The sequence below is a fragment of the Bufo bufo genome, chromosome 6 (genome assembly GCF_905171765.1).
Source record: "Bufo bufo chromosome 6, aBufBuf1.1, whole genome shotgun sequence".
Lineage (NCBI taxonomy): Eukaryota > Metazoa > Chordata > Amphibia > Anura > Bufonidae > Bufo > Bufo bufo.
This window is the reverse complement of record NC_053394.1, coordinates 309,674,538-309,701,923: the sequence shown is the minus strand read 5'-3', so window position 1 is coordinate 309,701,923 and position 27,386 is coordinate 309,674,538. Positions and strand designations below refer to the sequence as shown.

General features: G+C 44.1%; 1 protein-coding gene across 1 annotated transcript in view; it reads right to left on the bottom strand.

Annotated features, from left to right (window-relative positions):
* Nucleotides 1–26,186, bottom strand: part of LOC121004399 (serine/threonine-protein kinase 4-like) — a 104,119-nt gene extending 77,933 nt beyond the window's left edge. Inside the window, exons 1-4 of the mRNA XM_040436597.1 lie at nt 26,019–26,186; nt 14,543–14,623; nt 12,119–12,247; nt 8,041–8,155 (exon numbers count right to left, since the gene is read on the bottom strand). Of these exons, the coding sequence (XP_040292531.1) occupies nt 8,041–8,155; nt 12,119–12,247; nt 14,543–14,623; nt 26,019–26,155 (462 nt within the window). The 5' untranslated portion in view covers nt 26,156–26,186. The remainder of the gene's footprint in view (nt 1–8,040; nt 8,156–12,118; nt 12,248–14,542; nt 14,624–26,018) is intronic.
* Nucleotides 26,187–27,386: the final 1,200 nt, after the last annotated feature.

Here is a 27,386-nt window from a genome sequence, read left to right as displayed (position 1 = left end):
GATGTCAGGATCTATCATTAGTATCGGCCAGTGTTTTTGTAGAATCTTTCTTACATCACTGGCGGCTTCATCAAAGGTACCTATTACCCTGATTTTTTGTCTGGTATCTGGGGGTTTATTTCTTGGTACCAGTAGTTCAGTTCTTGAAGAAGTTAATGCCATTTGGTATGCTGACCTCAACACTGGATCAGGGTATCATCTGGAGAGGAATCTAGTCCTCAAGATCCCTGCCTGTTTCACAAATTCTGCTTTTGTGGAGCAATTGCGCATTAGGCGCAAATACTGGCCCCTCGGTATACCCCTTTTGAGCGGTAGGGGATGGCTACTGCTCCAGTGTAGTACGGAATTTGTTGCTGTTGGTTTGCGAAATATGGTGGTAGCCAACTCATCCGATCCATTTCTTTGGATCAGTATATGCAGGAAGGGTAGGGTGTTTTCATTTGTCTCGTGTGTGAAACGAAGTCCTAACCTGTTATCATTTAGTTTCTCAACGAGCGTCTTAAACGCTGATGTAGATGCGTTCCAGATGATGAAGATGTCATCAATGTACCGGGCCCACAGAATAATGGGCCCGGTCCATGATGACATCACCTCGCTGAGTACAGGGCCTCTACATCTATGCTTGCTAGAATGGTAGGACCTACTGGTTATTCAAGGTGCCGCCGTGCACCCATTTATTTTTTGTGTTTAAAGGTGCCGCCGTGCACCAAGCACATTTGTATCTCTGGTGCCCTCATGCACTTTTTCTTTATCTTTTATTGAATAAATTAAAAGTTATGTTTTAACTTAAAATCACCATTACCACTTTGTTTACATATATTCTAAATACTGGTGATCAAGTCACCAACCAAACATATAGCTCCTCCAGACTATACGTATCTCCCTGTGACATGGCAGGTTTTCTGGCGGGGGGCATAGACACGGATGCATGGCTTGCAGAAGCCAAGGAAGTGTTCTCAAATAAATCATATACCCAAAAAAAATTCACACCATCATTTAAATCAGCATTTAAGGAGTTAAATAAACTATACCGCGAACACATCTCCAGCTGGTGGGAAGTACAAAGCCTAGACAATTACATTAAAAACGGTATTGTACCAAGAGATCTAAGAATTCCCATCGTCCCAGTACCTAAACAAAGGAGCGCGGGCTTCAACGGTAGATGGGAACAACTAGCTACAGCAAGCTCTCTACAATTCATGACCTTACTGCTTGAGGAAGAGAAAATCCAACTGGAAAGCTATAGCGAGAAACTGAAAGCTCAAATCGAAATAACAAAAACGTTTTCACAAGACCCTGAATTCAGTAACGCTAAAAAACTTTTACAGACATCTGTGGAAAAATTCCAGTTCTTCTTACGAGATAGAAAGCATCGGCAATTCAATCACGACCTGGCGGAATTTAAGGAGAATAAGGCCTACTGTGTCCTACGTGAGAAACCGATAGCAAAAGAGGCAGCCTCTGACCTTTCCACCACAGAGACCGACATCTCAGATAGTGAACAGGAACAACCCAATAGAAATAAAACGAGAAACCCATACAGAAAAGGAAGAGGAAGAGGCAACAAGGGAAGAGGTCAACCTGGAGGTGGTCCATCCAATTTTTTAGACCAAGGAATCTCATATCCCCTGAGGAACCGCTCCAGACAATGGGAGCAACAGGGCCCCAAATAATCAACCTGTCCAAAAGGCCGCTATCCACCGCAGAGATGACTGTACTAAGTAAGGGACTTTCATTTGTTCCCAAACAGCGATTTAACGAGTTTTCATAGACAAAGGACCTAAATTTGTTCATCCGAAAACTAAGATGGCATAAATGCTTTAAATCAGGAGACAAGCGCCAATGCCGCGAACTAGGAATCCCAGTGGACATGTTGGAGGATGTGAAGCTACTAAACAGTCTATCTGATACCAGCAACCAGGAGGAAGGGAAAGGACCATTCACCTCCCTGAGAGCAAAAAGCAAAAAAATGCCACCAGTTGGAGACATTTCATGTCTAGACGTATTCCTTCAACTAGTAACCACAGACCTGGGTGAATTAGCAGCTTCGGGACAATCAGGTAATCTCTCAAGTAGAGAACAGAAAATCCTCTCTAATCTACAAAAGGACGACACAGTCACTATCAAACCCTCGGATAAGGGGGCGAACATTATCATCATGGATACAGAGGATTACTGTAAGATGTGCCTACTACTCCTGAAAGAGAAACAGACCTATGGCACACTCACCTGTAACCCGACAGCCCCCTTCCTGGCTGAGTTACTTGATATCCTAACAGAGGCCAAAAGAAACAAGATCATTTCTGAGACAGAATTGGATTTCTTATACCCCAAATTCCCTGTGACGGCAACATTCTGCGGTCTCCCTAAAGTACATAAAGGGACAAATCCCTTGAAAGGACGACCGATAGTATCAGGGATTGGGAGTATATGTCACAACCTAGGAAAATACGTCGACCAGATCCTCCTACCCTTTGTCACCTCCCTTCCCTCCTATACACGAGACAGTATGGACCTGCTCAAGAGAATAGAAGGTATCACACTAGACCGACAATCCATTCTAGCAAGCATAGATGTAGAGGCCCTGTACTCAATAATACCTCATGAGGCAGGCCTCAGAGCAGTAGAATACTACCTCAGTATGAGGGGCCAACAGTTCAGGGAACATAATCAGTTCGTCTTAAAACTCCTTAGATACATCTTGACACATAATTTTTTTGTATTTGATGGCAAATGGTACCACCAGCTCAGGGGCACCGCGATGGGTTGCTTTTGTGCACCATCGTATGCAAATTTGCTCCTGGGCTGGTGGGAGACCAACAACGTTTTCAGCGAGGTGATGTCATCATGGACCGGGCCCATTATTCTGTGGGCCCGGTACATTGATGACATCTTCATCATCTGGAACGCATCTACATCAGCGTTTAAGACGCTCGTTGAGAAACTAAATGATAACAGGTTAGGACTTCGTTTCACACACGAGACAAATGAAAACACCCTACCCTTCCTGCATATACTGATCCAAAGAAATGGATCGGATGAGTTGGCTACCACCATATTTCGCAAACCAACAGCAACAAATTCCGTACTACACTGGAGCAGTAGCCATCCCCTACCGCTCAAAAGGGGTATACCGAGGGGCCAGTATTTGCGCCTAAGGCGCAATTGCTCCACAAAAGCAGAATTTGTGAAACAGGCAGGGATCTTGAGGACTAGATTCCTCTCCAGAGGATACCCTGATCCAGTGTTGAGGTCAGCATACCAAATGGCATTAACTTCTTCAAGAACTGAACTACTGGTACCAAGAAATAAACCCCCAGATACCAGACAAAAAATCAGGGTAATAGGTACCTCTGATGAAGCCGCCAGTGATGTAAGAAAGATTCTACAAAAACACTGGCCGATACTAATGATGGATCCTGACATCAAAGAGAGGATTTTTGACTACCCTCAGATTACGTTCAGGAGGGGGAATAGCCTCAGAGACATGCTGGTACATAGCCACCATAAATCAACTACAAAAAGAACCTGGCTAGACAGGAAACCACTAGGGTGTTTTAGGTGTAGTGGATGTATTGCATGCAGTACAATACAAACATGTAAAGAATTTGTCAGTATCAACCTTCAAAAACCTTTTAGAATTAAGGATTTCATAAACTGCCGCACTAGGGGTGTCATCTATAGAATCACGTGTGAATGCCCCCTAGAATATATAGGCAAAACGAAGCGAGAGTTGCGCAGGCGGATTGGCGAACACTTGGGGGATATCACCAATAAAAAAGATACGGCTGTATCACGTCACATACATGAATATCATCAGGGTGACCCACACAGTATAAAAGCTATTGGCATCGAGGCAGTCGCCCCCCCCTTGCGAGGAGGTGACTGGGATCGCATGCTCCTTCAACATGAAGCACGCTGGATCCACACGCTGCGGACCACAGCCCCCCAAGGTCTAAATGAGCAACTGTGCTTCGGCTGTTTCATTTAATGAGCACTAGACTAGCCAATGAGCCCCAAACGCTACATATCCCTATATGACCTGGACAGGCTGGCAGAATGAGACATGAGAAGAACACACGTCATGTAAACAGCATATGTCAACGGATAGACGTAACACAATAAGCACCCTCTGGCAGGTATCCTTACCCAGAGCTTACCTACTTCACGGAAATAAAGGATAAAAGTACACCAAGGTCTATGCCTTATACATCTTGTGGTCACAGGAACCGTACCCTCTATAGGGCACCCTTCATGCCCATTATAATAATAATAATCGGATATAGGGTGCGTCCCTGTGACGATTCTTGCATCGACTGATACCAAATAATTTGCCTTGAGGTATTTCAAAAAATTGTCTACTGGATGCTAAAACCCTGACAGGTGCACCCCGATAGACAAGAGCACTCATTCATTATGTATTGCTCCTTATGCATCCGTGCCTATGCACTACTGACCAGAACACTTTTAATATAATCATATTGCAAGAAATGTCACATTAATATTCACCGCATTTGCTATAGACGGTGTTGAATTTATGGTTGCCACACAGAGTCCCGGTCACCTGGCAACCAACTAAACATTGGCTGGTGGATAACACATGTCCCGGGCGGATGACATAATCCTCAGCCATTAGAAATGACGTGTCGGCATCTGATCACGTCAGTAGATCTATTACCATGCTGGTTACCTTCAGCATGGGCAGCGCATGCGCGGTTGCGTCGGCTGCCCAGCTGACGTCACGGCGCTGCGCTCCAAGCCTCCTTCTGAGGCCGAATAGTGTTTTCTCATAGTACTGATAGCGCATGCGTGAGCGCGTCGACGGCCCCGCTGACGTCATCACGCTGCGCTCCAAGCCTCGTTCTGAGGCCATATGATGTTCAAATAGGAGCGGGCGACTGCCGGCAAGTAGGCTTTATCACGGCCTCTGGACACGCCGCTGCGCTCCAAGAAAGGGACCGGACCATCTCCAGGTGACCCCCTCGACTCTGTCTTTATATCTTAGGCAAGTACCCAGCCCTGATACACGATTAGAGCCTTGATTAAAGGCCAATACATCTAAGTATCATTTGTGTCATATTTTCATCCTAAACATATGATGTATGTGTTGGTTACTGACTAAAAGTTACCAACACTATATGTCATTAGATCACATTGCCCCTCTATGTGTGCCTAACATTCCCCTGATGAGTTTTATATAAAAAATGAAACATGCGTGTAGGGACTAGCTACACTAGGGCACAATAGGGCCAAGTAGAAAAAGGGCCAGGTTCCGGACGGGGTCGTTCTTTTCAGAACGGGTGCTCCGTATATATAGGACGCTAGGGGCGAGATAGCACCCATATATCAGGGCTGTCTAGGTACCCCTAACCCACTAATATCCCCGCCGGGCCCCCTCCGCTCTCCTTTACAGCAAAACCTTCTTGCATTGGACATCTCCAGAGACCAGAGGACCGTGGCCATAACGGTAGGACCTACTGGTTATTCAAGGTGCCGCCGTGCACCCATTTATTTTTTGTATTTAAAGGTGCCGCCGTGCACCAAGCACATTTGTATCCCTGGTGCCATCATGCACTTTTTCTTTATCTTTCATTATAGCATTTAGGGACTTATTCTAATATTGAATAAATTAAAAGTTATGTTTTAACCTAAAATCACCATTACCACTTTGTTTACATATATTCTAAATACTGGTGATCAAGTCACCAACCAAACATATAGCTCCTCCAGACTACCAGAGAAATGAATAGGTCAGGGTGCCATCAGCAAAAAATGCAGATAGCCCACGGATAAAAACAAAATACGGTCACCTGCATGAAGGTGCAGTACTCCGTGGAACGCTGTGACCCTTTTGCTCAGCTGATTGGCGCCAGGGGTCAGAACCTGACAATCGGATACTGATAGACCATCAATATTACAGTCTGGAAAAACCTCTTTAAGATCAAACTTGCTTTTCATTTCAGGGACATTAAACGTATATCTCTGGTGCCATAGACCTGACAAGGGGAAAACATGAAGTGAAACCTCAAAAAGTAAACTAAAATAGAAGTACTTCCTCTTTGTATGACACTATAAATAAAGAACAAAGTAAAATTCATCAGCAAGCTGGGCAATGTACATAGAAGCTTTGCATGTATATGAGGTGTCCTATAAGGGTATGGCCAGATTCTCTGGTTTCTGCTTACAATTGTGGAAGCCAAAACCAGGCGTGAATTCAAAAAAGAGAAGTCATATCTGTCCTTTGAACTTTTTCTCCTTTTATGATCCACTCCTAATTTAGCCTTCCAGAACTGTATCAGGAAACCTGACCGTGTGGCCGTGCCCTAAAAACCTCATGAAACCTTTACTTTTCAGTTAGTAATGTGTAGATAATGTTTGGCAGAGTGGTGGCACTGGGGCTTACTAGATGGAGTGTCTGTCGTCATTCTTCTGTGTTTATGGGTGACCAGCAACTGGTCTCTGCGTTAGTATTTTCTCCTGGAGTCCTCTGTTTCCTGTAACTCATTCTCCTATTTACCAAGGTTAGGCTACTTTCACACTCGCGGTTTGTCATGGACGGATCCGTTCAGATAATACAACCGTCTGCATCCGTTCAGAACGGATCTGTTTGTATTATATATAACATAGCCAAGACGGATCCGTCTTGAACACCATTGAAAGTCAGTGGAGGACGGATCAGTTTTCTATTGTGCCAGATTGCGTCATAGAAAAAGGATCCGTCCCCACTGACATACATTGTGTGCCAGGACGGATCCGTTTGGCTCAGGTTCATCAGACGGACACTAAAACGCTGCAAGTGGAATGGAGAGTGAACTGATGCAAACTGATGCATTCTGAGCGGATCCTTTTCCATTCAGAATGCATACTGATCCGATTTGGACCGCTTGTGAGAGCCCTGAACGGATCTCAAAAACGGAAAGCCAAAACGCGAGTGTGAAAGTAGTCTTATTTGGCTTCTCATACAACTGGTTATATTGTGTGTGTCTGAACAACAAACCAGATTTATTGTTTAGTTGATAAATTTATAAGATAGTAAAGACTTTTTTCTTTCAAAGCGCACTCTGTATCTATACCAACATACATTTTATTGTAAGAGCCCACAGGGCAAAAAGACCAGTAGTTGTCCATGCCTTTGAAGAAGCCACAACAGTAGAACTGAAGTCCCATTTGGTCTTCAGAATTTTCCCAGTTCACCGGAGCGCCACAGCCTTCTTGCAGATTACTCTAGGCCAGTGACGTCACATTCATCGGTCAAGTGAATGGGGCTGAGCTGCGATACCAAGCACGGCCACTATCCAGTGGACATCACTGCTCTTGGTAAGCTGCGAGGAGGCAGCAGCGCTCACTCAAGCACCACTGTCCCCTAAACAGCTGATTGGTGGGGGTGTCAGATCTCTATTGATCAGAGGATAGGTCAACAGTACACAAAAAGTCAGAAAACCCCTTTAAAGGGTTCCCGTCACCCCAATTTCCGCTATTAAACAGGCCGACAATATAAATGTGAAAATGTCACCAGAATTTAACTCTGCATTTCTTTTATTTAAGTATGCCCCCGTTTTCGTGTAATTTTAACTTTTATTATATGCAAATGAGCCTCTAGGAGCGGGGGGCGTTGCAGCTGCTCCTAGAGGCTCCGTTCGCCCACCCCATTTCCACGCTCTTCTGTCTTGATTGACAGGGCCAGGCTAGCGTTGGTTCTCCTGCTGGCCCCGCCTGCCGTGTAAATCTCGTGCCTGCGCAGTCCCATTCAGTATTCGGCGCAGTGAGAAAGCCGGCTGCAACGCCCCCCCCCCCCGCTCCTAGAGGCTCATTTGCATATAATAAGTTAAAATTACACGAAAACAGGGGCATACTTAAATAAAAGAAATGCAGAGTTAAATTCTGGTGACATTTTCACATCTATAATGTCAGCCTGTTTAATAGCGAAAATTGGGGTGACAGAAAACCTTTAACTACCGAGGATACAAAATTAAAGAACTACATAACTGCATAGTCCTGTAGAAAGAAACCCAATAATGCTAAAGTATGTGTTCAACTTACAGTTTGTTTCCGCAGTCGGATGATGTCAGAGACAGAGCCCCCTCCACAATACTCCATAACAATCCACAGGTCACTGTTCTTAAAGTAGCTACCATAATACTTCACAACGTGGAGGCTGTGGAAGAAGAGTGGTGAATATGTACTTATACAATTTAAATTTGGCTTGCGTGAAGTGTGCTCACTGTTCAATGAAATCTACGCGGAGAAGAGGTATCCAAGTAAGAAAAGTGGGAAATACGCTGGTTTGTATAGCTACTGTAGGAGAATAGCTAAATAGCCCATGAGAGGCAAGCAACAGTAGCAGAGAAGTGAAAAACAAAAATGCTTCTATGAAGCAAAAATGAGCAGCTCACATCAATGAAAGAGGTAATATGAAAGTGTACCTGAGTTTTCAAAAAAAAATTATTGCATAATGGCTGTGTTTCTTTTGTACAATCATACATTTTTAGGGTTTCCCTAATGTATTTTTCAGCTTAATTATTCCTCCTCTTCAGCTGCACAGCTAGATGCATTTCTCTCGAAGTAGGGGACATTTTCCTTCTGAGGATGTTCTGGGGCTGTGCCATAAATACCCGAGATGGCTAAAACCCCTGAATAAGCGGCATATACACTCCTGTGCAGATGAATCCATGGTTCCCCAAAAATTCTTTGATTACATGGGTTGTAGTGTTGAGACGTGAACTTGACAGGTGCCATATGTGAGATATTATTAAGATGACACATCACTGTGGTGATGAATGAAAAGTTGCCAGTGGCATAGCTTCAGTTGAGGCAGACCACACTACTGTTTTGGAGCCCGGGGGGAGGGGAGCCCGACGCTGAACACAATGCATTTTCATTCAACCGCCAAAGGGATTCTTTAGCTTCTAGTCCAGTAAACGGTAATTGTAGAAATTCCTATGCACTAGTGGTGGCTGCATGCAGCCAGCTTTATAATAGAAGGAAAACAGGTTTATCAATGTATTTTTACCAGTTGTCTGGTGTAAATACATAGAGAAATATAGTGTTTGGAATGAGCACCATATTCATGAAACACCTACATAGAAGTCGGAAAAAGTTGGGTGAGGTGGATGGTGACTTTTTTAATTCCAATTTTTTATAAATTAATGTCTTCCCCTTAATAAAAAAAAAAAAAAGGAAATCCATTAGAAATCTGGGGCATTGACCTTTGTGTTGACTGGGAGCAACTGTCACACGTGTACTGGGAAACTGGGCGAGTCAATGGGACCCATACTAAGATTTGCTATGGGGCTCTAGGAGGTCTGTAGCATAAAACCTCAGGTAAAAAGGCAATAAAAACATACTCTGTTTGAAAACTATTATAGAAAGATGTGAAACCAATGGGATTTCTAATGTCAAATGCTGTGACTGGACAGGTTAAGAAAGGTACATGGCGCTGTAGTTATTGGTGGAGGCTAGAGATGAGCGAATTTCTTAAAAGTTCGATTCGGCTAATTCACAGAATTTCACGAAAAAATTCGCTTTGTGACTAATTACTTAGTCACGAAGCAAATTTTTTGTAAGTAGGGGGAGCAATGACACGGAGCTGCGATAGCGCCGCCCCCGTCATTGTACCCCTCAGATGCGGCGTTCATACATGATTGCGACATCCGAGTGTAAAATTAACAATAAAAGAAAAATTTAATCAAACTTACAGCCTCCATTTGCTCGCGACGGGCCGGCCGCCGCCATCTTGCTTGAAGATCTCGGCAGAAATCCTATGTGGCGCGAGATTACGGCATCACGCCGGCCAGCGTGATGTAATTTTACGCCGCACAGGATTTCGGCCGAAGTCTTCGAACAAGATGGAGACTAGCGGCCCGTCGCGAGCAAACGGAGGAGGAAAGTTTTACATTTTTTTGTTTTTTATACTATTTCAAGTTAAATCCATTCGAGGAAATTCGGCTTCTAGGCGAATCAAATTTATCCTGAAATTCTATTCGCTCATATGGAGGCCTATACATGATATCATCTACATTCTAAAAGAGCACTACAGCATTAAAAATGTAAGATCAGAGTTTGTCCTGGAGAAACCAGGACATGTGTTAAAAGTAATCCAATTCATCCACTTCACATAGAAGATTTCTATTTCTGTGTGTGGTAACATTCCGCATGAGGTGCATATGAAAAGTGTTCACAGGAAACTCATTTAAATGAACTGAAGAGGAAATCATTTGGCTGTATAAAAAGGTCAAGGCTTAATAATTTAGGAAGATTTAAATATTGAATGAGCCCCAGTTCCCTTGTGTCCTGACAGCAATTGCTCCATAGGCTCCTCAGCACTCTCCAGAAATATGAAGAAACACTTGAAGCAGAGGGCAATGGGAAAAGTAAGCGCAAATTCCCTCTAAGGAAATCACATCTATTACTTCAGGAATTCATGCTGCTGCTCGTTTACGGGATGATTAATTGAATAATTAATTGAATTAATTAAGTGAATAATTGACAGGTTATTTCATGCAAGAACATTATCATTCAGATTTTCTAAGGATTAATCCACCAAATCATGAATAAGAGATTAGGGTTTTTTGATACTTGCTTCTATTTGTCTATACATTCCTATGGATCTGGGATAAATGCTGACATACTTAAAGGGGGTTTCCAAATTTGCATCAACATCTTTTAAAATAATCATTTATGAAGGTAGCTGTAATTTTGTAATGTATTTCTTTTACCTTTTTTGCGCCTATCTTCCGATCTGGGCTGTGGTCACATGACCATGTCCATGTAGCTCCTTCCTATTTCCTGTGATGTTATGTCCATGGGCGTATCAAAGGAACAGCAGGGGCAATTATGGGGGAGAGTTTATATAGCTGGGTGGGAGGAGAGATAAACTAACTGGGCGTTGTTAGGGACGGTGCTAGAGTTGTGGCAGTGGAAAGAGAAGTGCATCATGGGTTTGGTTGGATACAGGAACAGGAAGTGCTCCTTACAGGATGGAAACAAACCAGAGTCATTGGTTTACATGGTGAAAACGGGTCCGGAGAGTCCAAATTAAAAAAAAAGTATGAAGAAGATGTAAGGTAAGTAAGGACATGAACAGGTTTGTTAAAAACCATAGTAATCTCAAAAAACCCTTTAAATCATCCCTACATAAGACTGAAGATGGACAAAATGGAAGATTTTGGCCACATTGGTAGATCATCAATTGAAAAAATAGAACGATAATTCGTGATGGCCAGTGGCAGACATCTGGCTATCAAAAATGTGATTGGCCAGGCTAGAAAACGTGGCCATTGTTGGCTGTAATTACATGTGTATGGCATAATAGATCCAAAACGCCCTATCCTATTGCCATTGTGCTCAAGGACCAGATAGTCAATTTTATTAAAAAAAGGTTTCCTGGTCGGCTAGTTTAGTCTGGCATGTTACTGGTGGGATCGGACACAATACGATCAATCATTGCCTTATGTATATGGAAGGCTTTAGTCGTCATCAGTTCCCTCATGGTCAGTTGTTTCTGTTATCATTCAGGTCCGTGGGATAGAGAGATTACAGAGACGGATGTCTTCGATGTGATCAGTCGCAAAGCAAAATAAAACTGAATGCAAACCTTACCCTAAACTATAATAATATACTGAATACTGAACAGCTACCCTGCTAGATTCATGGATATTAACGATAAGTATACAGATTTAGGTCTTATGCACAAGGCCGCATTTTTTTGTCCGCATCCGATTCGCATTATTTGCAGACCCTTTCAATGGGGCTGCAAACGATGTGGACAGCACACTGTATGTCTATTCCGTGGCCCCGCAAAAAAAATAGAACAGGTCCTATTCTTGTCCATATTACGGACAAGGACCGGGCAGTTCTATAGAGGGCAGAACATTCCGTTCGGCAAAATTCGGAACGCAAGCGGCTGGTATCCGTGTTTTGCGGATCTGCAATTTGCAGACCGCAAAATCGACTACGGCCATGTGCATGAGCCCTAAAATGTTTGGGGGGCTCACAACTCTCAAGCATCAACCGTGCTGGATTTTTCCCATGTTGTGCCGGGAGATAGGCCGCTCTCAGAAGTGTCTGGCCGTTTTTTAGGCTTTAGTAAGATTGTATCTTTTTAATGTGCTGAGTATACCTGTCACACTGCTGCATGATGGAGATCTCCTTTATAATTTCCTGCAGGTCAGACTCCACAGGAATCTGTTTAATGGCCACAATCTGGCTTGTTTCCTTGTGGTTCGCTTTAAATACACTGCCATATGACCTATGGAAGAAAGAACACACATCATGAAAGGCAACTGGCCTTGGATAACTGGCCAGCTTGGCATGTATCTGTACTGAATCATGGGTAATGGGTTCTACAGTAAATAACAAAGCTTTTTCTTCCTCCTCTCTCTTAGATCTGTCTCCATGTTTTCTTAAACAAGACAATGCAGGGCACATCCACATTTACACGACCAGGTATGAACAATACCTTATACCATTCATTAGTCCAATTGGTTTCCTAGATTTAGTTAAAGGGGTTCTGCACTTTGTTTCAACTGATGATATATTCTCTGGATAGATCATCAGCTTCTGATCGGCGGGGGCCAGACACCCGGGACCCCCGCCGATCAGCTGTTTACCGCTGGCCCAATGGCGTCACGACTAGTATCAACTTGCCTGGGCGGTGTTAAGCTCCATTCAAGTGAACAGAGCTTAGCCCCGCCCAGGCCAGTGATACTAGTCGTGACGTCACTGGGCCGGAGGTAAACAGTGAGAAGGCCGTGGCGCTGCCTTCTCAAACAGCTGATCGGCGGGGGTCCCGGGTGTCGGACCCCCGCTGATCAGAAGCTGATGATCTATCCAGAGGATCGATCATCAGTTTAAACAAAGTGCAGAACCTCTTTAAGGTTGGAAGCTCAAGGGCGTGTCCTTTCTGCTGCAGCTCTCTCCTCTTAAAGGGCTTCTGTCACCCCCAAAACACTTGTTAAAATCCGTATTTAACGACTATACCCTATATAGGGCTCTTACCTTTGTCTGTGGCTTCTTTTCCTTAAAAAATCGATCTTTTAAAATATGCAAATCACTTCACTATCAGCAAGTAGGGCGTCTACTTGCTGGTAGCCGCCGCAAAAAACCGCCCCTCCTCCAGTTGATTGACAGGGCCAGCAAGCGCTCTCCTCCTCCGGCTGGCCCTGTCAGCATTTCAAATCCCGCGCCTGTCTTCATTTGGCGCAGGCGCACTGAGAGGAGGACGCTCGCCTCCTCAGCACTCCCTCAGTGCGCCTGCGCCGATGACATCACCGAAAGAGAAGACGTCATCGGCACAGGCGCACTGAGGGAGTGCTGAGGAGGCGAGAGTCCTCCTCTCAGTGCGCCTGCGCCGAATGAAGACAGGCGCGGGATTTGAAATGCTGACAGGGCCAGCCGGAGGAGGAGAGCGCTCGCTGGCCCTGTCAATCAACTGGAGGAGGGGCGTTTTTTTGCGGCGGCTACCAGCAAGTAGCCTAGTGAAGTGATTTGCATATTTTAAAAGATCGATTTTTAAGGAAAAGAAGCCACAGACAAAAGGTAAGAGCCCTATATAGGGAATAGTCGTTAAATAAGGATTTTAACAAGCCCAAAAAAAAAAAAAAAATATGTGTTTTGGGGGTGACAGAAGCCCTTTAAGGCCCCTTTCACACGACCGTATGGCTTTTTCAGTGTTTTGCGGTCGGTTTTCACGGATCCGTTCCGTTTTTTTGTTTCCGTTTCTGTTCTGTTTTTCCGTTCGGCATATACAGTATGCAGTAATTACATAGAAAAAAATTGGGCTGAGCATAAAATTTTTAATAGATGTTCCGCAAAAACGGAACGGATGACATACGGATGCATTTCCGTATGTGTTCCGTTTTTTTGCGGACCCATTGACTTGAATGGAGCCACGGAACGTGATTTGTGGGCAATAATAGGACATGTTCTATCTTTCAACGGAACGGAAATACGGAAACAGAATGCATACGGAGTACATTCCTTTTTTTTTCCGGAACCATTGAAATGAATGGTTCTGTATACGGAACGCAAAAAACGGCCCGTTAATGAAAAAAAAAAAAAAAAGGTCGTGTAAAAGAGGCCTAATCCTCAGAGGAGTAAGGGTAGCTTCAGAGTTCACCGGATTCGGCTTAGCCGGATACTGCCAGACCCCATTGACTATAAAGGGTTCCGGTGGGGATCCAGACGCTTTCCAGCATAAGTTAAGGGGTTTTGGGCCAGACAAAAAACGCTGCATGTACTGTTTTTTGTCCTGCTGAAACCCAGCACTCATGCTGCAAACTGGCTGGATCCCATTATAGTCAATGGGGTCTAGCAGTAAACATCAGTATCCGGCTAGGCCAGATCCAGTATATGACGGTAGGCTGTTCTCTGCTGGAACAGCCTGACGAATCAGTGAAGCAGGAGGTGTGAACCTACCCTTAGGCTTTTTATTTTTTTGCTAAATATCATGTTATTGTTTAAATTAGGTGGATGGTCAGAATAGCGTATATTTCTATTTTTCAGATGAATGGCATATCAAAAGATTTGAAACTTCTTCACTTACCCTTCACCAAGTTTTTCTAGGATATCAAATACTTCCTCCGGTTGTTTATTTAAGTTGTCTTCACTTAGTTTTTTTAACTGCCTATAGTAAAGTGTAGAAAAGAGGTTTCTGTTAGCAGACATGCAATATAAAAAGGAACAGCATGTCACAGGCACTCCTACACTTCTCAAAGACACCATTGCCCATGTCTTTATTTGTATTAAACCATTTTCCTCAACTATTGCAGTTTTCTCAATGACCACTAAGCTTCAGAATAGGGTAACACTTCCTCTTCTGTACAGATCACTTCTCAGCAGTCATCTCATTATCATCACAGGCAGGATGAGGATCACAGGAAACAACCTCCTATCATAAAGCTGGAGGCAGATAACCCAGGGTCCACTGCTGAGCTCACCTCCTACCCCTCCCTGCACAGTGACCTAAGCAGATAACAAAGCATGCTCACAAAACTCTCCCACAGAAGTCATTGAGTAAGGACTATCGTTTTGATGCGTCCATGCATGACAGACACTTATGATGCTGTTAGGTTGGGAATTACACAGGATCTCCAACCATATGGGTGCAAAAATACATCCTTAATACCCTTGTCCAAAAACAGTTTCAAACTGTATAGGCCTGATCTGCATTTAGACACAGCTTGCTCTGTAGATTTGTATGGTACAGTTATCTGAAAAACTTTCCCATGCCATTAAAGGAGCTTAGCTAAGACAGTAGGGATGTGTCTAATAATGACAATATTCTTAGCTGATTCCAGCAGAATTGTGAATGCAGCTCTGGACTATAACACAAGCTGCAACACATTACTAGTAAAGGGTAAGTAAACCATTGTATTTACATAGCGTCAAAGGAAATAGGGTTTTGGCTGACAGCTATATCATGTGTATGGGCGGCTTAAAGGGAATGTGTCACCACAACATGACCTATTGTTTCAATCATGTTTTTAGGCTAAACATATTTTGAAGAATCTTTACTGATGCTTTTAGAATTTCACTAAGTTATAAAAACAAATTCCTAAAATGTTACAGTTTTTGCAGTGGCCACTAAGGTCTCATGCACACGCCCATTGCTCGGCCGTTCCGTGCATTGGGGACCACAATTTGCAGTCCCCAATGCACGGGCAACATCGGTGTGGATTCCGCAGACAGATCCAGACCTATTCAACTTGAACGGTTCTGTGATCCGTCCACATCGCAAAAAAATAGAACATGTTCTATTGTTTGGCGGTACGGAGAGAAACCTCACAGAGGCACTCCGTAGTGCTTCTGTGCCTCCGTTCCACACCGACCTTCCGGATTGCAGACCCATCCGTGATGCGGGGTGCACTCGGCCGGTGCCCGCATATTGGGGACCTGCTGTTTGCGGGCCGGGCACGGCTGGGTGCATGAGCCCTAAGCCTAATAAGCGCCATTTGGTCTGTACAAAGCTTTTTCATCAATATCATCATAGGCAGGATTACAATAAAAGATAATACCTCTATATAAAGATAAAGCAGGATCCATTATACACAATAGGTGATTATCACAGTTTATCTATTCCTTCCTTGTGCAATGACCTCTGCACAGGCCACAGCATGCCTAGAAAACTCTCCCATAGATGTCAATGAGGTCGCCTCCAGACTCAGGCAAGATGGCTGCCCCATAATCATGTTCAGCAATCAAAATAAAAACATTTATTTTTCCCTGAAAAATTGTCTTCCTCTGGATCAACTTTGTAGAATAATAGGCTGAACTGGATAGATTTGTTTCTTTTTTCCGCCTTGAAAACTATGGGGCACATTTATTAAGACTTAAGTCCTAATGTCCCCTATAGCTGGCGGTGGATCCGTTGGAGTTTATGTAGAGGCGCCGGCTTCCTTACTGTCTTAAATGTAGACCATTTTCTATGCCTAAATCAGGCATAAAAAATGATGACTGAGACAGGCCTACCGTCCCGTCCCCTTCTCCGCCACGTCTACTTTTTTTATGGTTCAATTTGTTTTTATTGAAACCCATGTAAACTTAGACATAAGTAACATAAGAAAGTTACTGAATCACATATCATATCAGCGTACAGAGATAAAAATCAACAATCATCAATACACGGTGAAAGAAAAGAGGGGGGGAGAGGAGGGGAGGGGAGGAAGGGATTGTACTAGTAGTCCAGACAAGATTTTATTGCAGCCAGACTAAGCAGAGTAAGTTAGGTAATAGAACCTGAGGTCAACCAACCCGAGAAACCTGCCGATGCACGGAACTGATACCAGGCTTCCCATTGTTTAGAGTGAGCAACTCCAGAACCCTGGTCTTCGGCACCCAACTCTTCCAGGCGCGCCAGAGAATCCAAAGCTCCAACCCAAGTGACTCTGAGGAGACTTTCTGTTGAGCGCCAAACTCGAGGAATTATTTGGCGCATTGCTATGACAAAAAATCTGAGGATGCCCTTCCTGACCACCTTAATTCTGCCCGGGTAAACTGAAAGAAGAGCTAACTGGGGAGACATAGGAATACGGATTTTGTATAGATGTTCATATAGCGTGAAAATGTCACGCCATAGCGTTGCTACTCCTGTACACTCCCACCAAATGTGCAACATGGTGCCTCTAGATTTCGAACACCTCCAGCATATGTCCGGAACCGAAGGGTAGAACTGGTTAAGCTTAACCGGGGTCCTATACCACCTAGAGAAGATCTTGTAATTGAGTTCCTGAATCTTACAGGAAATCGAGGACTTATGAGTGAATAGAAGAGATCTCTTCCACTGATCAGGCGTTAGGGGGTATCCCAACTCAGATTCCCATGATTGCATAATTTTCTTAGCCGGGGCAGGGAATTCTTCTGTGTCATCCCCGATCTCTCCCGAGTTCAGAATGGCATATATAAGAGATATAGAATGCCCAGGAGCAGAAGTAGCCAGGCATAGTTTCTCAAAGTCAGATAAGGAGGATTGAAGTTGCGTACCGGGTGCCAGAGATCCAGTGAAACTGCGTAATTGTAAGTAGTAGAACCATCGCCCTGGTGAGTCAGGGATAAGATGCCCTAGATCTTTAAGATCCACGTCTACTTTTTTTAGACCTGGCGTGAGCAGGGAAGAAGTCACAGATTCTGCCACACCATGGCGTGCACAAAAGTGGCATATATGTAGTCATAAATGACCCCCTATGCTCTTACAGTCAGGTCCATAAATATTGGGACATCGACACAATTCTAACATTTTTGGCTCTATACACCACCACAATGGATTTGAAATGAAATGAACAAGATGTGCTTTAACTGCAGACTGTCAGCTTTAATTTGAGCGTATTTACATCCAAATCAGGTGAACGGTGTAGGAATTACAACAGTTTGCATATGTGCCTCCCACTTGTTAAGGGACCAAAAGTAATGGGACAGAATAATAATCATAAATCAAACTTTCACTTCTTAATACTTGGTTGCAAATCCTTTGCAGTCAATTACAGCCTGAAGTCTGGAACGCATCACCAGACGCTGGGTTTCATCCCTGGTGATGCTCTGCCAGGCCTCTACTGCAACTGTCTTCAGTTCCTGCTTGTTCTTAGGGCATTTTCCCTTCAGTTTTGTCTTCAGCAAGTGAAATGCATGCTCAATCGGATTCAGGTCAGGTGATTGACTTGGCCATTGCATAACATTCCACTTCTTTTCCTTAAAAAACTCTTTGGTTGCTTTTGCAGTATGCTTTGGGTCATTGTCCATCTGCACTGTGAAGCGCCGTCCAATGAGTTCTGAAGCATTTGGCTGAATATGAGCAGATAATATTGCCCGAAACACTTCAGAATTCATCCTGCTGCTTTTGTCAGCAGTCACATCATCAATAAATACAAGAGAACTAGTTCCATTGGCAGCCATGCATGCCCACGCCATGACATTACCACCATCATGCCTCACTTATGAGGTGGTATGCTTAGGATCATGAGCAGTTACTTTCCTTCTCCATACTCTTCTCTTCCCATCACTCTGGTACAAGTTGATCTTGGTCTCATCTGCCCATAGGATGTTGTTCCAGAAATGTGAAGGCTTTTTTAGATGTCGTTTGGCAAACTCTAATCTGGCCTTCCTGTTTTTGAGGCTCACCAATAGTTTACATCTTGTGGTGAACCCTCTGTATTTACTCTGGTGAAGTCTTCTCTTGATGGTTGACTTTGACACACATACACCTACCTCCTGGAAAGTGTTCTTGATGTGGCCAACTGTTGTGAAGGGTGTTTTCTTCACCAGGGAAAGAATTCTTCGGTCATCCACCACAGTTGTTTTCCGTGATCTTCTGGGTCTTTTGGTGTTGCTGAGCTCACTGGTGCGTTCCTTCTTTTTAAGAATGTTCCAAACAGTTGCTTTGGCCACGCCTAATGTTTTTGCTATCTCTCTGATGGGTTTGTTTTGTTTTTTCAGCCTAATGATGGCTTGCTTCACTGATAGTGACAGCTCTTTGGATCTCATCTTGAGAGTTGACAGCAGCAGATTCCAAATGCAAATAGCACACTTGAAATGAACTCTGGACCTTTTATCTGCTCATTGTAATTGGGATAATTGGGAATAACACACACCTGGCCATGGAACAGCTGAGAAGCCAATTGTCCCATTACTTTTGGTCCCTTAACAAGTGGGAGGCACATATACAAACTGTTGTAATTCCTACACCTTTCCCCTGATTTGGATGTAAATACCCTCAAATTAAAGCGGACAGTCTGCAGTTAAAGCACATCTTGTTTGTTTCATTTCAAATCCATTGTGGTGGTGTATAGAGCCAAAAATGTTAGAATTGTGTCGTTGTCTCAATATTTATGGACCTGACTGTATATGTTACTATGTTACAATCAGAAAATAAAAACAGATTAGAAAAAAGGATAGATAGATAGATAATTTGGTTTTAGCTGGCAAAAAAAAATGATTGGTAAGAATTTTCCTTTAAGACACTATAGTTAAAAGGGTTTTCTAGGATTTTTTAACTTATGACCCATCTAATGGATAGGTCATCAGCATTTGATGGGCTGTTTTGAGAAGACACCTCCACGGACTTTTCGCTGCTTACCAAGCACAGCGCCATACATTGGTATCGCGCTCATCCCCATTTACTTCAGGTGTAGCTCAGCTGCACCAAGGTCACGTAATCGATGAATGAGACGTCACTTGGCCTAGGAAAAGCAGAGAGAAGGCCGCGGCGCTCACAGAAGCAGCTGATTGGAGGGGGTCCCGGAACTAGGGATGAGCGAATCGACTTCTGGGGAAACATCAGAACATATTGGCTCCTATGAGCTGAAGTTATTACTTTGTGAAGTCTTGCGAGACTTCGCATAATAACTTCATAAATCTACAGGCTATAGCTACTAGAGAGGGGTCGCTGATCCAGGGAGTTATTCTGATTGCCTGATTGGAGTCGGGAAGGAATTTTTTTCCCCTTAAGGGTACTTTCACACTTGCGTTGTTCTTTTCCGGCATTGAGTTCCGTCACAGGGGCTCTATACCGGAAAAGAACTGATCAGTTTTATCCCCATGCATTCTGAATGGAGAGTAATCCGTTCAGGATGCATCAGGATGTCTTCAGTTCAGTCGTTTTGACTGATCAGGCAAAAGAGAAAACCGCAGCATGCTACGGTTTTCTCTCCGGCAAAAAAACTGAAGACTTGCCTGAACGCCGGATCCGGCATTTTTTCCCATAGGAATGAATTAGCGCCGGATCCGGCATTCAGAATACCGGAATGCCGGATCCGTCATGCGCATGCGCAGATCGGTAAAAATGTGAAAAAATGTACAAGACGGATCCGTCGGTCCGCATGACAAGCGGAGAGACGGATCCGTCCTTGCAATGCATTTGTGAGACGGATCCGCACCTGGATCCGTCTCACAAATGCTTTCAGTCAGCGGCAGATCGGGCGGGCAGTTCCGACGACGGAACTGCCCGCCGGATCACACTGCCGCAAGTGTGAAAGTAGCCTAAGTGGGGAAAATTGGCTTCTACCTCACAGAGTTTTTTTTGCCTTCCTCTGGATCAACTTGTACGGTGACAGGCCGAACTGGATGGACAAATGTCTTTTTTTTACCATGTTAATTTCTACTGTAAAAAAAACAACACTTGGAAACGAACCAAAGTTCGGGAAATGTTTTTTTACAGTAGAAATTGATTTATGAAGTTATAATGCGGTCTCGCAAGACTTCGCAAAATAATAATTTCAGCTCATAGGAGCTAATATATTCTAATGCTGTACGGCGCGCTCGCTCCCTACAGTATTCAAACAAAGTATTATGTGAATAGACTTCAAATGTTTCATCCGAAGTTGATTCGCTCATCCTTAGTCGGAACCCCACTGATCAAATACTGGTGACCTATCCAGAGGATACTGTAGGTCATCGGTATATAAGTCTCAGAAAATACCTTTAACTGCATTCTCTGTAGAGGCGGAATAAGTGATAGGTAATGCTTATGGAGATAGATAGATATTCTCGGCATGGATTTTGAATAGCCCGAAACATTGCAATAATGATGCACAGTATGGTGCACATGTGGCTAGATAGATAAACTATTTCCTGGAAGTGTAGTCTTTTGAGGAGATTTAACATAACTGGTGTAAAGTAGAAATGGCTTAGTCACCTATTGCAACCAATCAGATTCCAACTTTTTATTTTTCAGACCTTGGTTGCTATGGGCGACTAAGCCAGTTTGCCTTTACACCAGATTTGATAAATCTCCCCTTTTGCAGCTGTTCACATGTCATTTTTGAATGTCAAGTGGATACATTTGTAAACAGAAAAAACGTACAGAAACGTATGGCTTGACGTAGCCATACCATAGACTATAACTGGGCAAGCTTATCTCCAAAATGCGTGCATCTGACGGCATTTGTCACCGTTTCAGCACGTTTTACAGGGTGAAAATGTAAGACAATATGTTTATCATCTGTTAAACGGATCCGTTTCTATCCAGATACTTCCTTTGATATACTTCAAATCTTTATTTAAAAAAAGAAAGGTTTCCCAAAAACGGATGTTTTCTGTTAAGAAAAACTGTATGCACATCTGTCAAACGTATATGTTAAAAAAAGAGAGATTTCCACAAAGTTGCATACATTTGTATACGTTTTTTCTTTACTGTGTGTAAATGTATCCACTTGACGTACGGCAAAAACGAACTGTGAACAGCCCCTTTGACTCGAGGCGGAAGCTGACATCAGGTAGTGACATGGCGGTGTAAGCCAAGTGATAGCCAAAACAGCAGGGGAAAAACTTTTTTGAGTTTTTGAAGACCTTGATCTTTTTCTTTGGGTTGCTGCTGCCGCCGGATGTCACACCCCTGTGGTCTCTGCACAGCAGCGTTCAGAAAGGTCTCTTCGTTCCCTCTGTGCTCACTAAGTGATAGATAATATATAATAGGAAGTGGCAGAGACGAGCCGGGCATTTTACTGGTATTTAAATAGCACCTTCCGGCTTCTAATGCAAAAAAGAAGAAGTGAAGAGGCTTGCCCAAGAATTTATTACACAACCCCATCTTCCAGTTATTGAAATGTAAGAAGATCCTGACAGGCCGTGCCGTATCTATGTGGACGCCGCACAGCGAGGCCATTGTGCGAGTGAAATACAGAGGCTCCAATTATGACGACACATCCTGTACTAAGACTCCTACACAGTCCCCCTTATACGGATGATGGGAGTACAGCTGGATGTCAAGTTAGGGCACATGCTCCTGCTATATACAGTACTAGACACGAATACACTGCTGATAATCTAATGTCCCATCAGCTCTGGGCAAAGGACACAAAGGAGCATTTTTAGTTTCCTTTCAGTTGCCTATGGTATAAGGCTACGTCTACACGACGACATTTGTCGCGCGACATTTTGTTGCACTAATGTCGCGCGACAATTTTTAGAATAGCAGTCTATGGTGTCGGAATGCAACATGCTGCGACTGTCGCAGAAAATCCATTCGAGATGGATTTTTCTGCGACTGTTGCGTCGCAGTCGCAGCATGTTGCAGTGCGACACCATAGACTGCCATTATAAAAATTGTCGCGCGACATTAGTGCAACAAGATGTTGCGCTACAAATGTTGCAGTGTAGTTGTGCGACAAATGTCGTCGTGTAGACGTAGCCTTAAGCTACATATTTCCCCTGCTTTCTGGCTAGACCGTGTACATTAAAGGGGTATTCCGGTTGTTAAAAGTTATCCTCTATACACAGGATAAGGGGGATAACTATTGATGAGGATCCTACTCCTGGGACCCCCACCAATTACGCAAAACGGAATCCCATATCCCTCGGAGCTTCCCAAATGAACAGAGCAGCAGCTAGGGCATGCAAGCTGCCACGTCATTCATCTCTATGGGAGTTCTGGAAATAGGTGAGCGCTGTACTCTGCTGTCTTCATTATACGCTCTTACAGATGAATGGAGCGGCACTGCACATGCTTAACCGGCCACTGGGGTACGCTTTCTTGTGACCAGTGGGGGTCCCAGCAGTAGGACCATCATCGATCTAAGGGTCCATTCACACATCCGTAGTGCATTGCGGATCTGCAATACACCCGGCCGGCACCCCCATAGAAATGCCTATTCTTGTCCGCAATTGCGGACAAGAATAGGACATGTTTTATTTTTTTCGGGAGCCGCGGTCCAGAACATAGTCTGGCGCGTTCCGTAAATGCAGATGCGGAGAGTACATAGTGTGCTCTCTGCATCCATTCCGTCCCCATTGAGAATGAATGGGTCCACACCCATTCCACAATTTGCGGAACGGATGCGGACCCATTATTACAGATGTGTGAATGGAGCCTAATAGTTATCCCCCATCCTGTGCTTTTAACAACTGGAATTTTGCGTTCCGTATACGGCCCGTTTTCTGCGTTCCGTATACGGAACCATTAATTTCAATGGGTCCGCAAAAGATGCGGACAGCACTCTGTGTGCTGTCCGCATCCATTGCTCTGTCCCGTGGCCCCGCAAAAATTATGAGTCCTGTCCTATTCTTGTCTGTTTTGCGGACAAGAATAGGCATTTCTATATGGGCCTCCTGTTCCATTCCGCAAATTGCAGGAGGCACAAGGGCGGCATCTGTTTTTTGCGGATCCGTAATTTGCGGACCGCAAAAAAAGGCACGGTCGTGTGAACAAGCCCTAAGGCCTCTTGCACACAAACGTTTTTTTTCGTTTACATTCCGTTTTTTGCGTTCCGTATACAGAACCATTCATTTCAATGGATCCGCAAAAAACAGAATGCACACGGACAGCATCCATATTTTTTGCGGATCCGTTTCTTGCGGACCGCAAAATACTGAAAAAGCCATACGGTCGTGTGCAAGAGGCCTAAGTCAAGAAGAACATGTTAACAGTGGACCTGGACTAAAGCTGCTTTCGCATATAGGTTTTCATTGGTGTTTTATTGCACCTGTATTTTTTGTTGGAAAAACTCCAGCTCCAGATACCAGCTGAAGTCTATGGGAAACTTGAAATGCAGGACACGAGGGTTTTTTGCTGCTGCCATTTGTTATTAGGTGGTGTTTTTTGCCGTTCTTTCTTTTCAAAAGCGCAGCATGCTGTAGCTCTGGCATTTTTTTTCAAGTGTTTTTAGACTCACTATAGAGAAAAAAAAGCCAGGAAAAATACACAGTTCACACAGCTACTTAGGAAAAAAAATGGCGCTGAAAACGTCACGGCACAAAAAACTGAAGCAAAAAACACAAGCTTAGGCCTCTTTCACGCTACCGTTTTTTTTTTCCGTTTTGCGGTCCGTTTTTTGCGGTCCGTATACAGTCCGTATACGGAACCATTCCTTTCAATGGTTCTGCAAAAAAAACGGAATGTGTTCCGTATGCATTCCGTTTCCGTATTTCCGTTTTTCCGTTCCGTTGAAAGATAGAACATGTCCTATATTTGGCCGCAAATCACGTTCCGTGGCTCCATTAAGGTCAATGGGTCCGCAAAAAAAACGGAACACATACGGAAATGCATCCGTATGTCTTCCGTTTCCGTTCCGTTTTTTCTGAACCATCTATTGAAAATGTTATGGCCAGCCCAATTTTTTCAATGTAATTACTGTATACTGTATATGCCATACGGAAAAACGGAACGGAACGGGAACGGAAACGGAAACACAACGGAACAAAAAAAAACGGAACAACGGATCTGTTAAAAACGGAACGCAAAACACTGAAATGGACATACTGTAGTGTGAAAGAGGCCTTATTCAGACTTTTTTTGTGGATTTTTCTTTTTGTGCGGTTTTCGATGCACCAAATCCGCACCAAAATCCGAAAGTGTTACTGTGGATTTTGAGGCTGAGTTACCCCAAACACAAACACTTGACATGCTGCAGATTTTAAAATCCACACTGCAGACCAATTTCTGCACCATTTTACTACAGATCTGATCTACTTGGCCGATTCAGTCACTGTCAGGTGTTTTGGCCGGACATAATACCGCAGCATTATTATGTCTGTCCAAAATGCCTGATCAGTCGCCGGAATGCCGGATCCGGCATTAATTCCCATTGACTTGCATTAGTGCCGGATCCGGCATTGCAAAACAACTGAAGGAAAACTGTCAAAAAGACTGCAAGACTGCTGTCAGTTGTCACACTGATCAGCGGATCCGGCAGGCAGCTCCGACGACGGAACTGCCTGCCGGATCACACTAACGCTAGTGTGAAAATAGCCTAAAAGTACTGCATGTCCGACTTTTTAGTCCGGCGGCCTCTCACCGCGAAATAGCGGCAGAACGGATCTGACAGGGTGAACAGCCTGTCGGATCCGTCCTGCCGCTAGTGTGAAAAGCAAAGGGTTCCACATGGTATTCGCACCAACAATGGACCTGCACAAAAACCCTTGGCATGGCTGTCCACTGAAAACAATGGGAGGTGGTTTCAGCGCACACTGAGCACCGAATCGGTGCTGAATAGTGTTGAGCGAAGTTGTGGTTTCAAGTTCGGCGTATCTAAGAATTCCGTTACGGATTCCGCTACCGCGGACCATAAAGTTATGGTCCGCGGTAGCGGAATCCATAACGGAGTTCTTAGATAACCAGAACCTGAATCTCGTACGTCGAACTTGAAAATAGAGGTTCGCTCAACACTACTGAAGAGGAATTACTGCGACCGTGTAAACAAGACCACATAGCAAACATGAAATAATAAAAAAAAAAACAAGATGTTCATTGGGGGCAAAGTTCTGAAGAAGCAGAGCTAACAGAAAGAGACCTGTCCCAGACCTTCTTCTCAGATTCTTGGGATAAATGAAGAAGACCTCCACACACTTTAACCCCATGTTCAGCCTTGTGCAGTTCTGTTCCTAGTATATATGAAGCAATAAAGTGCAGCTAGCAGCCATGGACCAAGTACAGACCTAGAAGCAGAAAAGACCCTGACTATGCAGCTGTGACCACCAGATGTCTGTGCCTCCAATTCATAAAAAATCCCGACATTATAAAAACAGTATAAAAACTGCTGGAGCACATGATACAATGTAATACATCTCCAGTCAGCAATGAGTGGTGGACGTGCTACCTCCTGGGGTGGTTCCTCATCTGCACAGCCTCCATGTTGCAGCTGCCAGGTAGGTGGACGCAGCCTCCTCTGCAGGTACCTGAGGCACAGGACGATGGCAGCTTGCGGTTCCTGCAGACAGCAGTGTGCACAAACATTTACATGCCCCAGAGAACGGAAGTAGGAACAGGAAGCCGGAGCAGCCTCGCACACAAGTCACAGCAGCAGCTCTGATGTCACCTCAGATAGGTTATCAGGGAGCTCCTGCAGGTGGCTGTCCTCCTGTACAGCAGGGTGGAGACTGGGGCTGCCTCAGAACTACAACTACCAGCATAGCCTGCCAGCTAGGTCATTTACCACCTACTGTACACAGACATCCCAACCTGCAAAAACTCATTTCAGGGAGGTTTTCTTTTTTTTTCTTTCACAAACTTTTTATTACATTTTCCAAACATATGCAGTATCTGCACACTTTGCTCTATGTTGTGGAGGACTGGGCTCATTACCCTGCCCCAAATTATCATATTTATGTGTATGATTAAAGGGATTCTGTCACCACCTATAAGCCCTGTGAGCTAAACATCTGCTCATGTCCAGGGTAGCATTCTGATTTCTAAGGTGGCCTTATAATAGCTATTTGTGGCTTTATTCTGCCGAAAAACAGGTTTTTCTAAGGAGGAGTTGTGTATAGTGGATTAATTTTAGAATTGTATTTTAAGTGTTTTATGGTTGGGTAACAGTTTACCATTTTAATTAATTACAGTGAGGATAATAAATATCGAATCTTATAATATACAGACTGTGTGTGATCCCGTATGTAGAGAGTGCCCCTCTTATTTTCATACCAGGTTTTACTAACCTGTCAATCATTGAATTAAGGTGCCCAAGCAGGGGAGGTCTGTGGATGGATGGTGCCCGGCCGCACGCATCGCCGTTCGTGCCCAGCGCGGCCTTCTACTCCTCAGTGCCGCCTCTCCCTCCCTCCCCTCCCTCCCGCTTTGAGATCCCGCGCGTGCGCACAGGCTCAGCCTGATGCGCCGTTGCGGACTGCTAGCATCGGCTTCTTCTTGCACTGTGTGCACGCGCCGAGAAGGGGACACTGCTACAGGTTCCTGGAAAGGTTTACTGCGAGTAAACTAGAGATGGGAAGTTTGGATCTTTCACATGAATCGGTTCATTTGAATCAGTTCATTCAAATGAACCGATTCATGAATCGAATCTTCGGTTCATTCGCTGAGCTGACAAGAAGCAAGTAAACCCAAGCTTAGGATGCGCATGCGCGGATGCTTGGATTCACTTGCTGACTCGCTGAGTCGGCTCTTGGTCTGAGTCAGGAAGTTTATTCTTTTAAACCCTGTGTGTAATTATCTACCCCACTTTAGGAAAAAA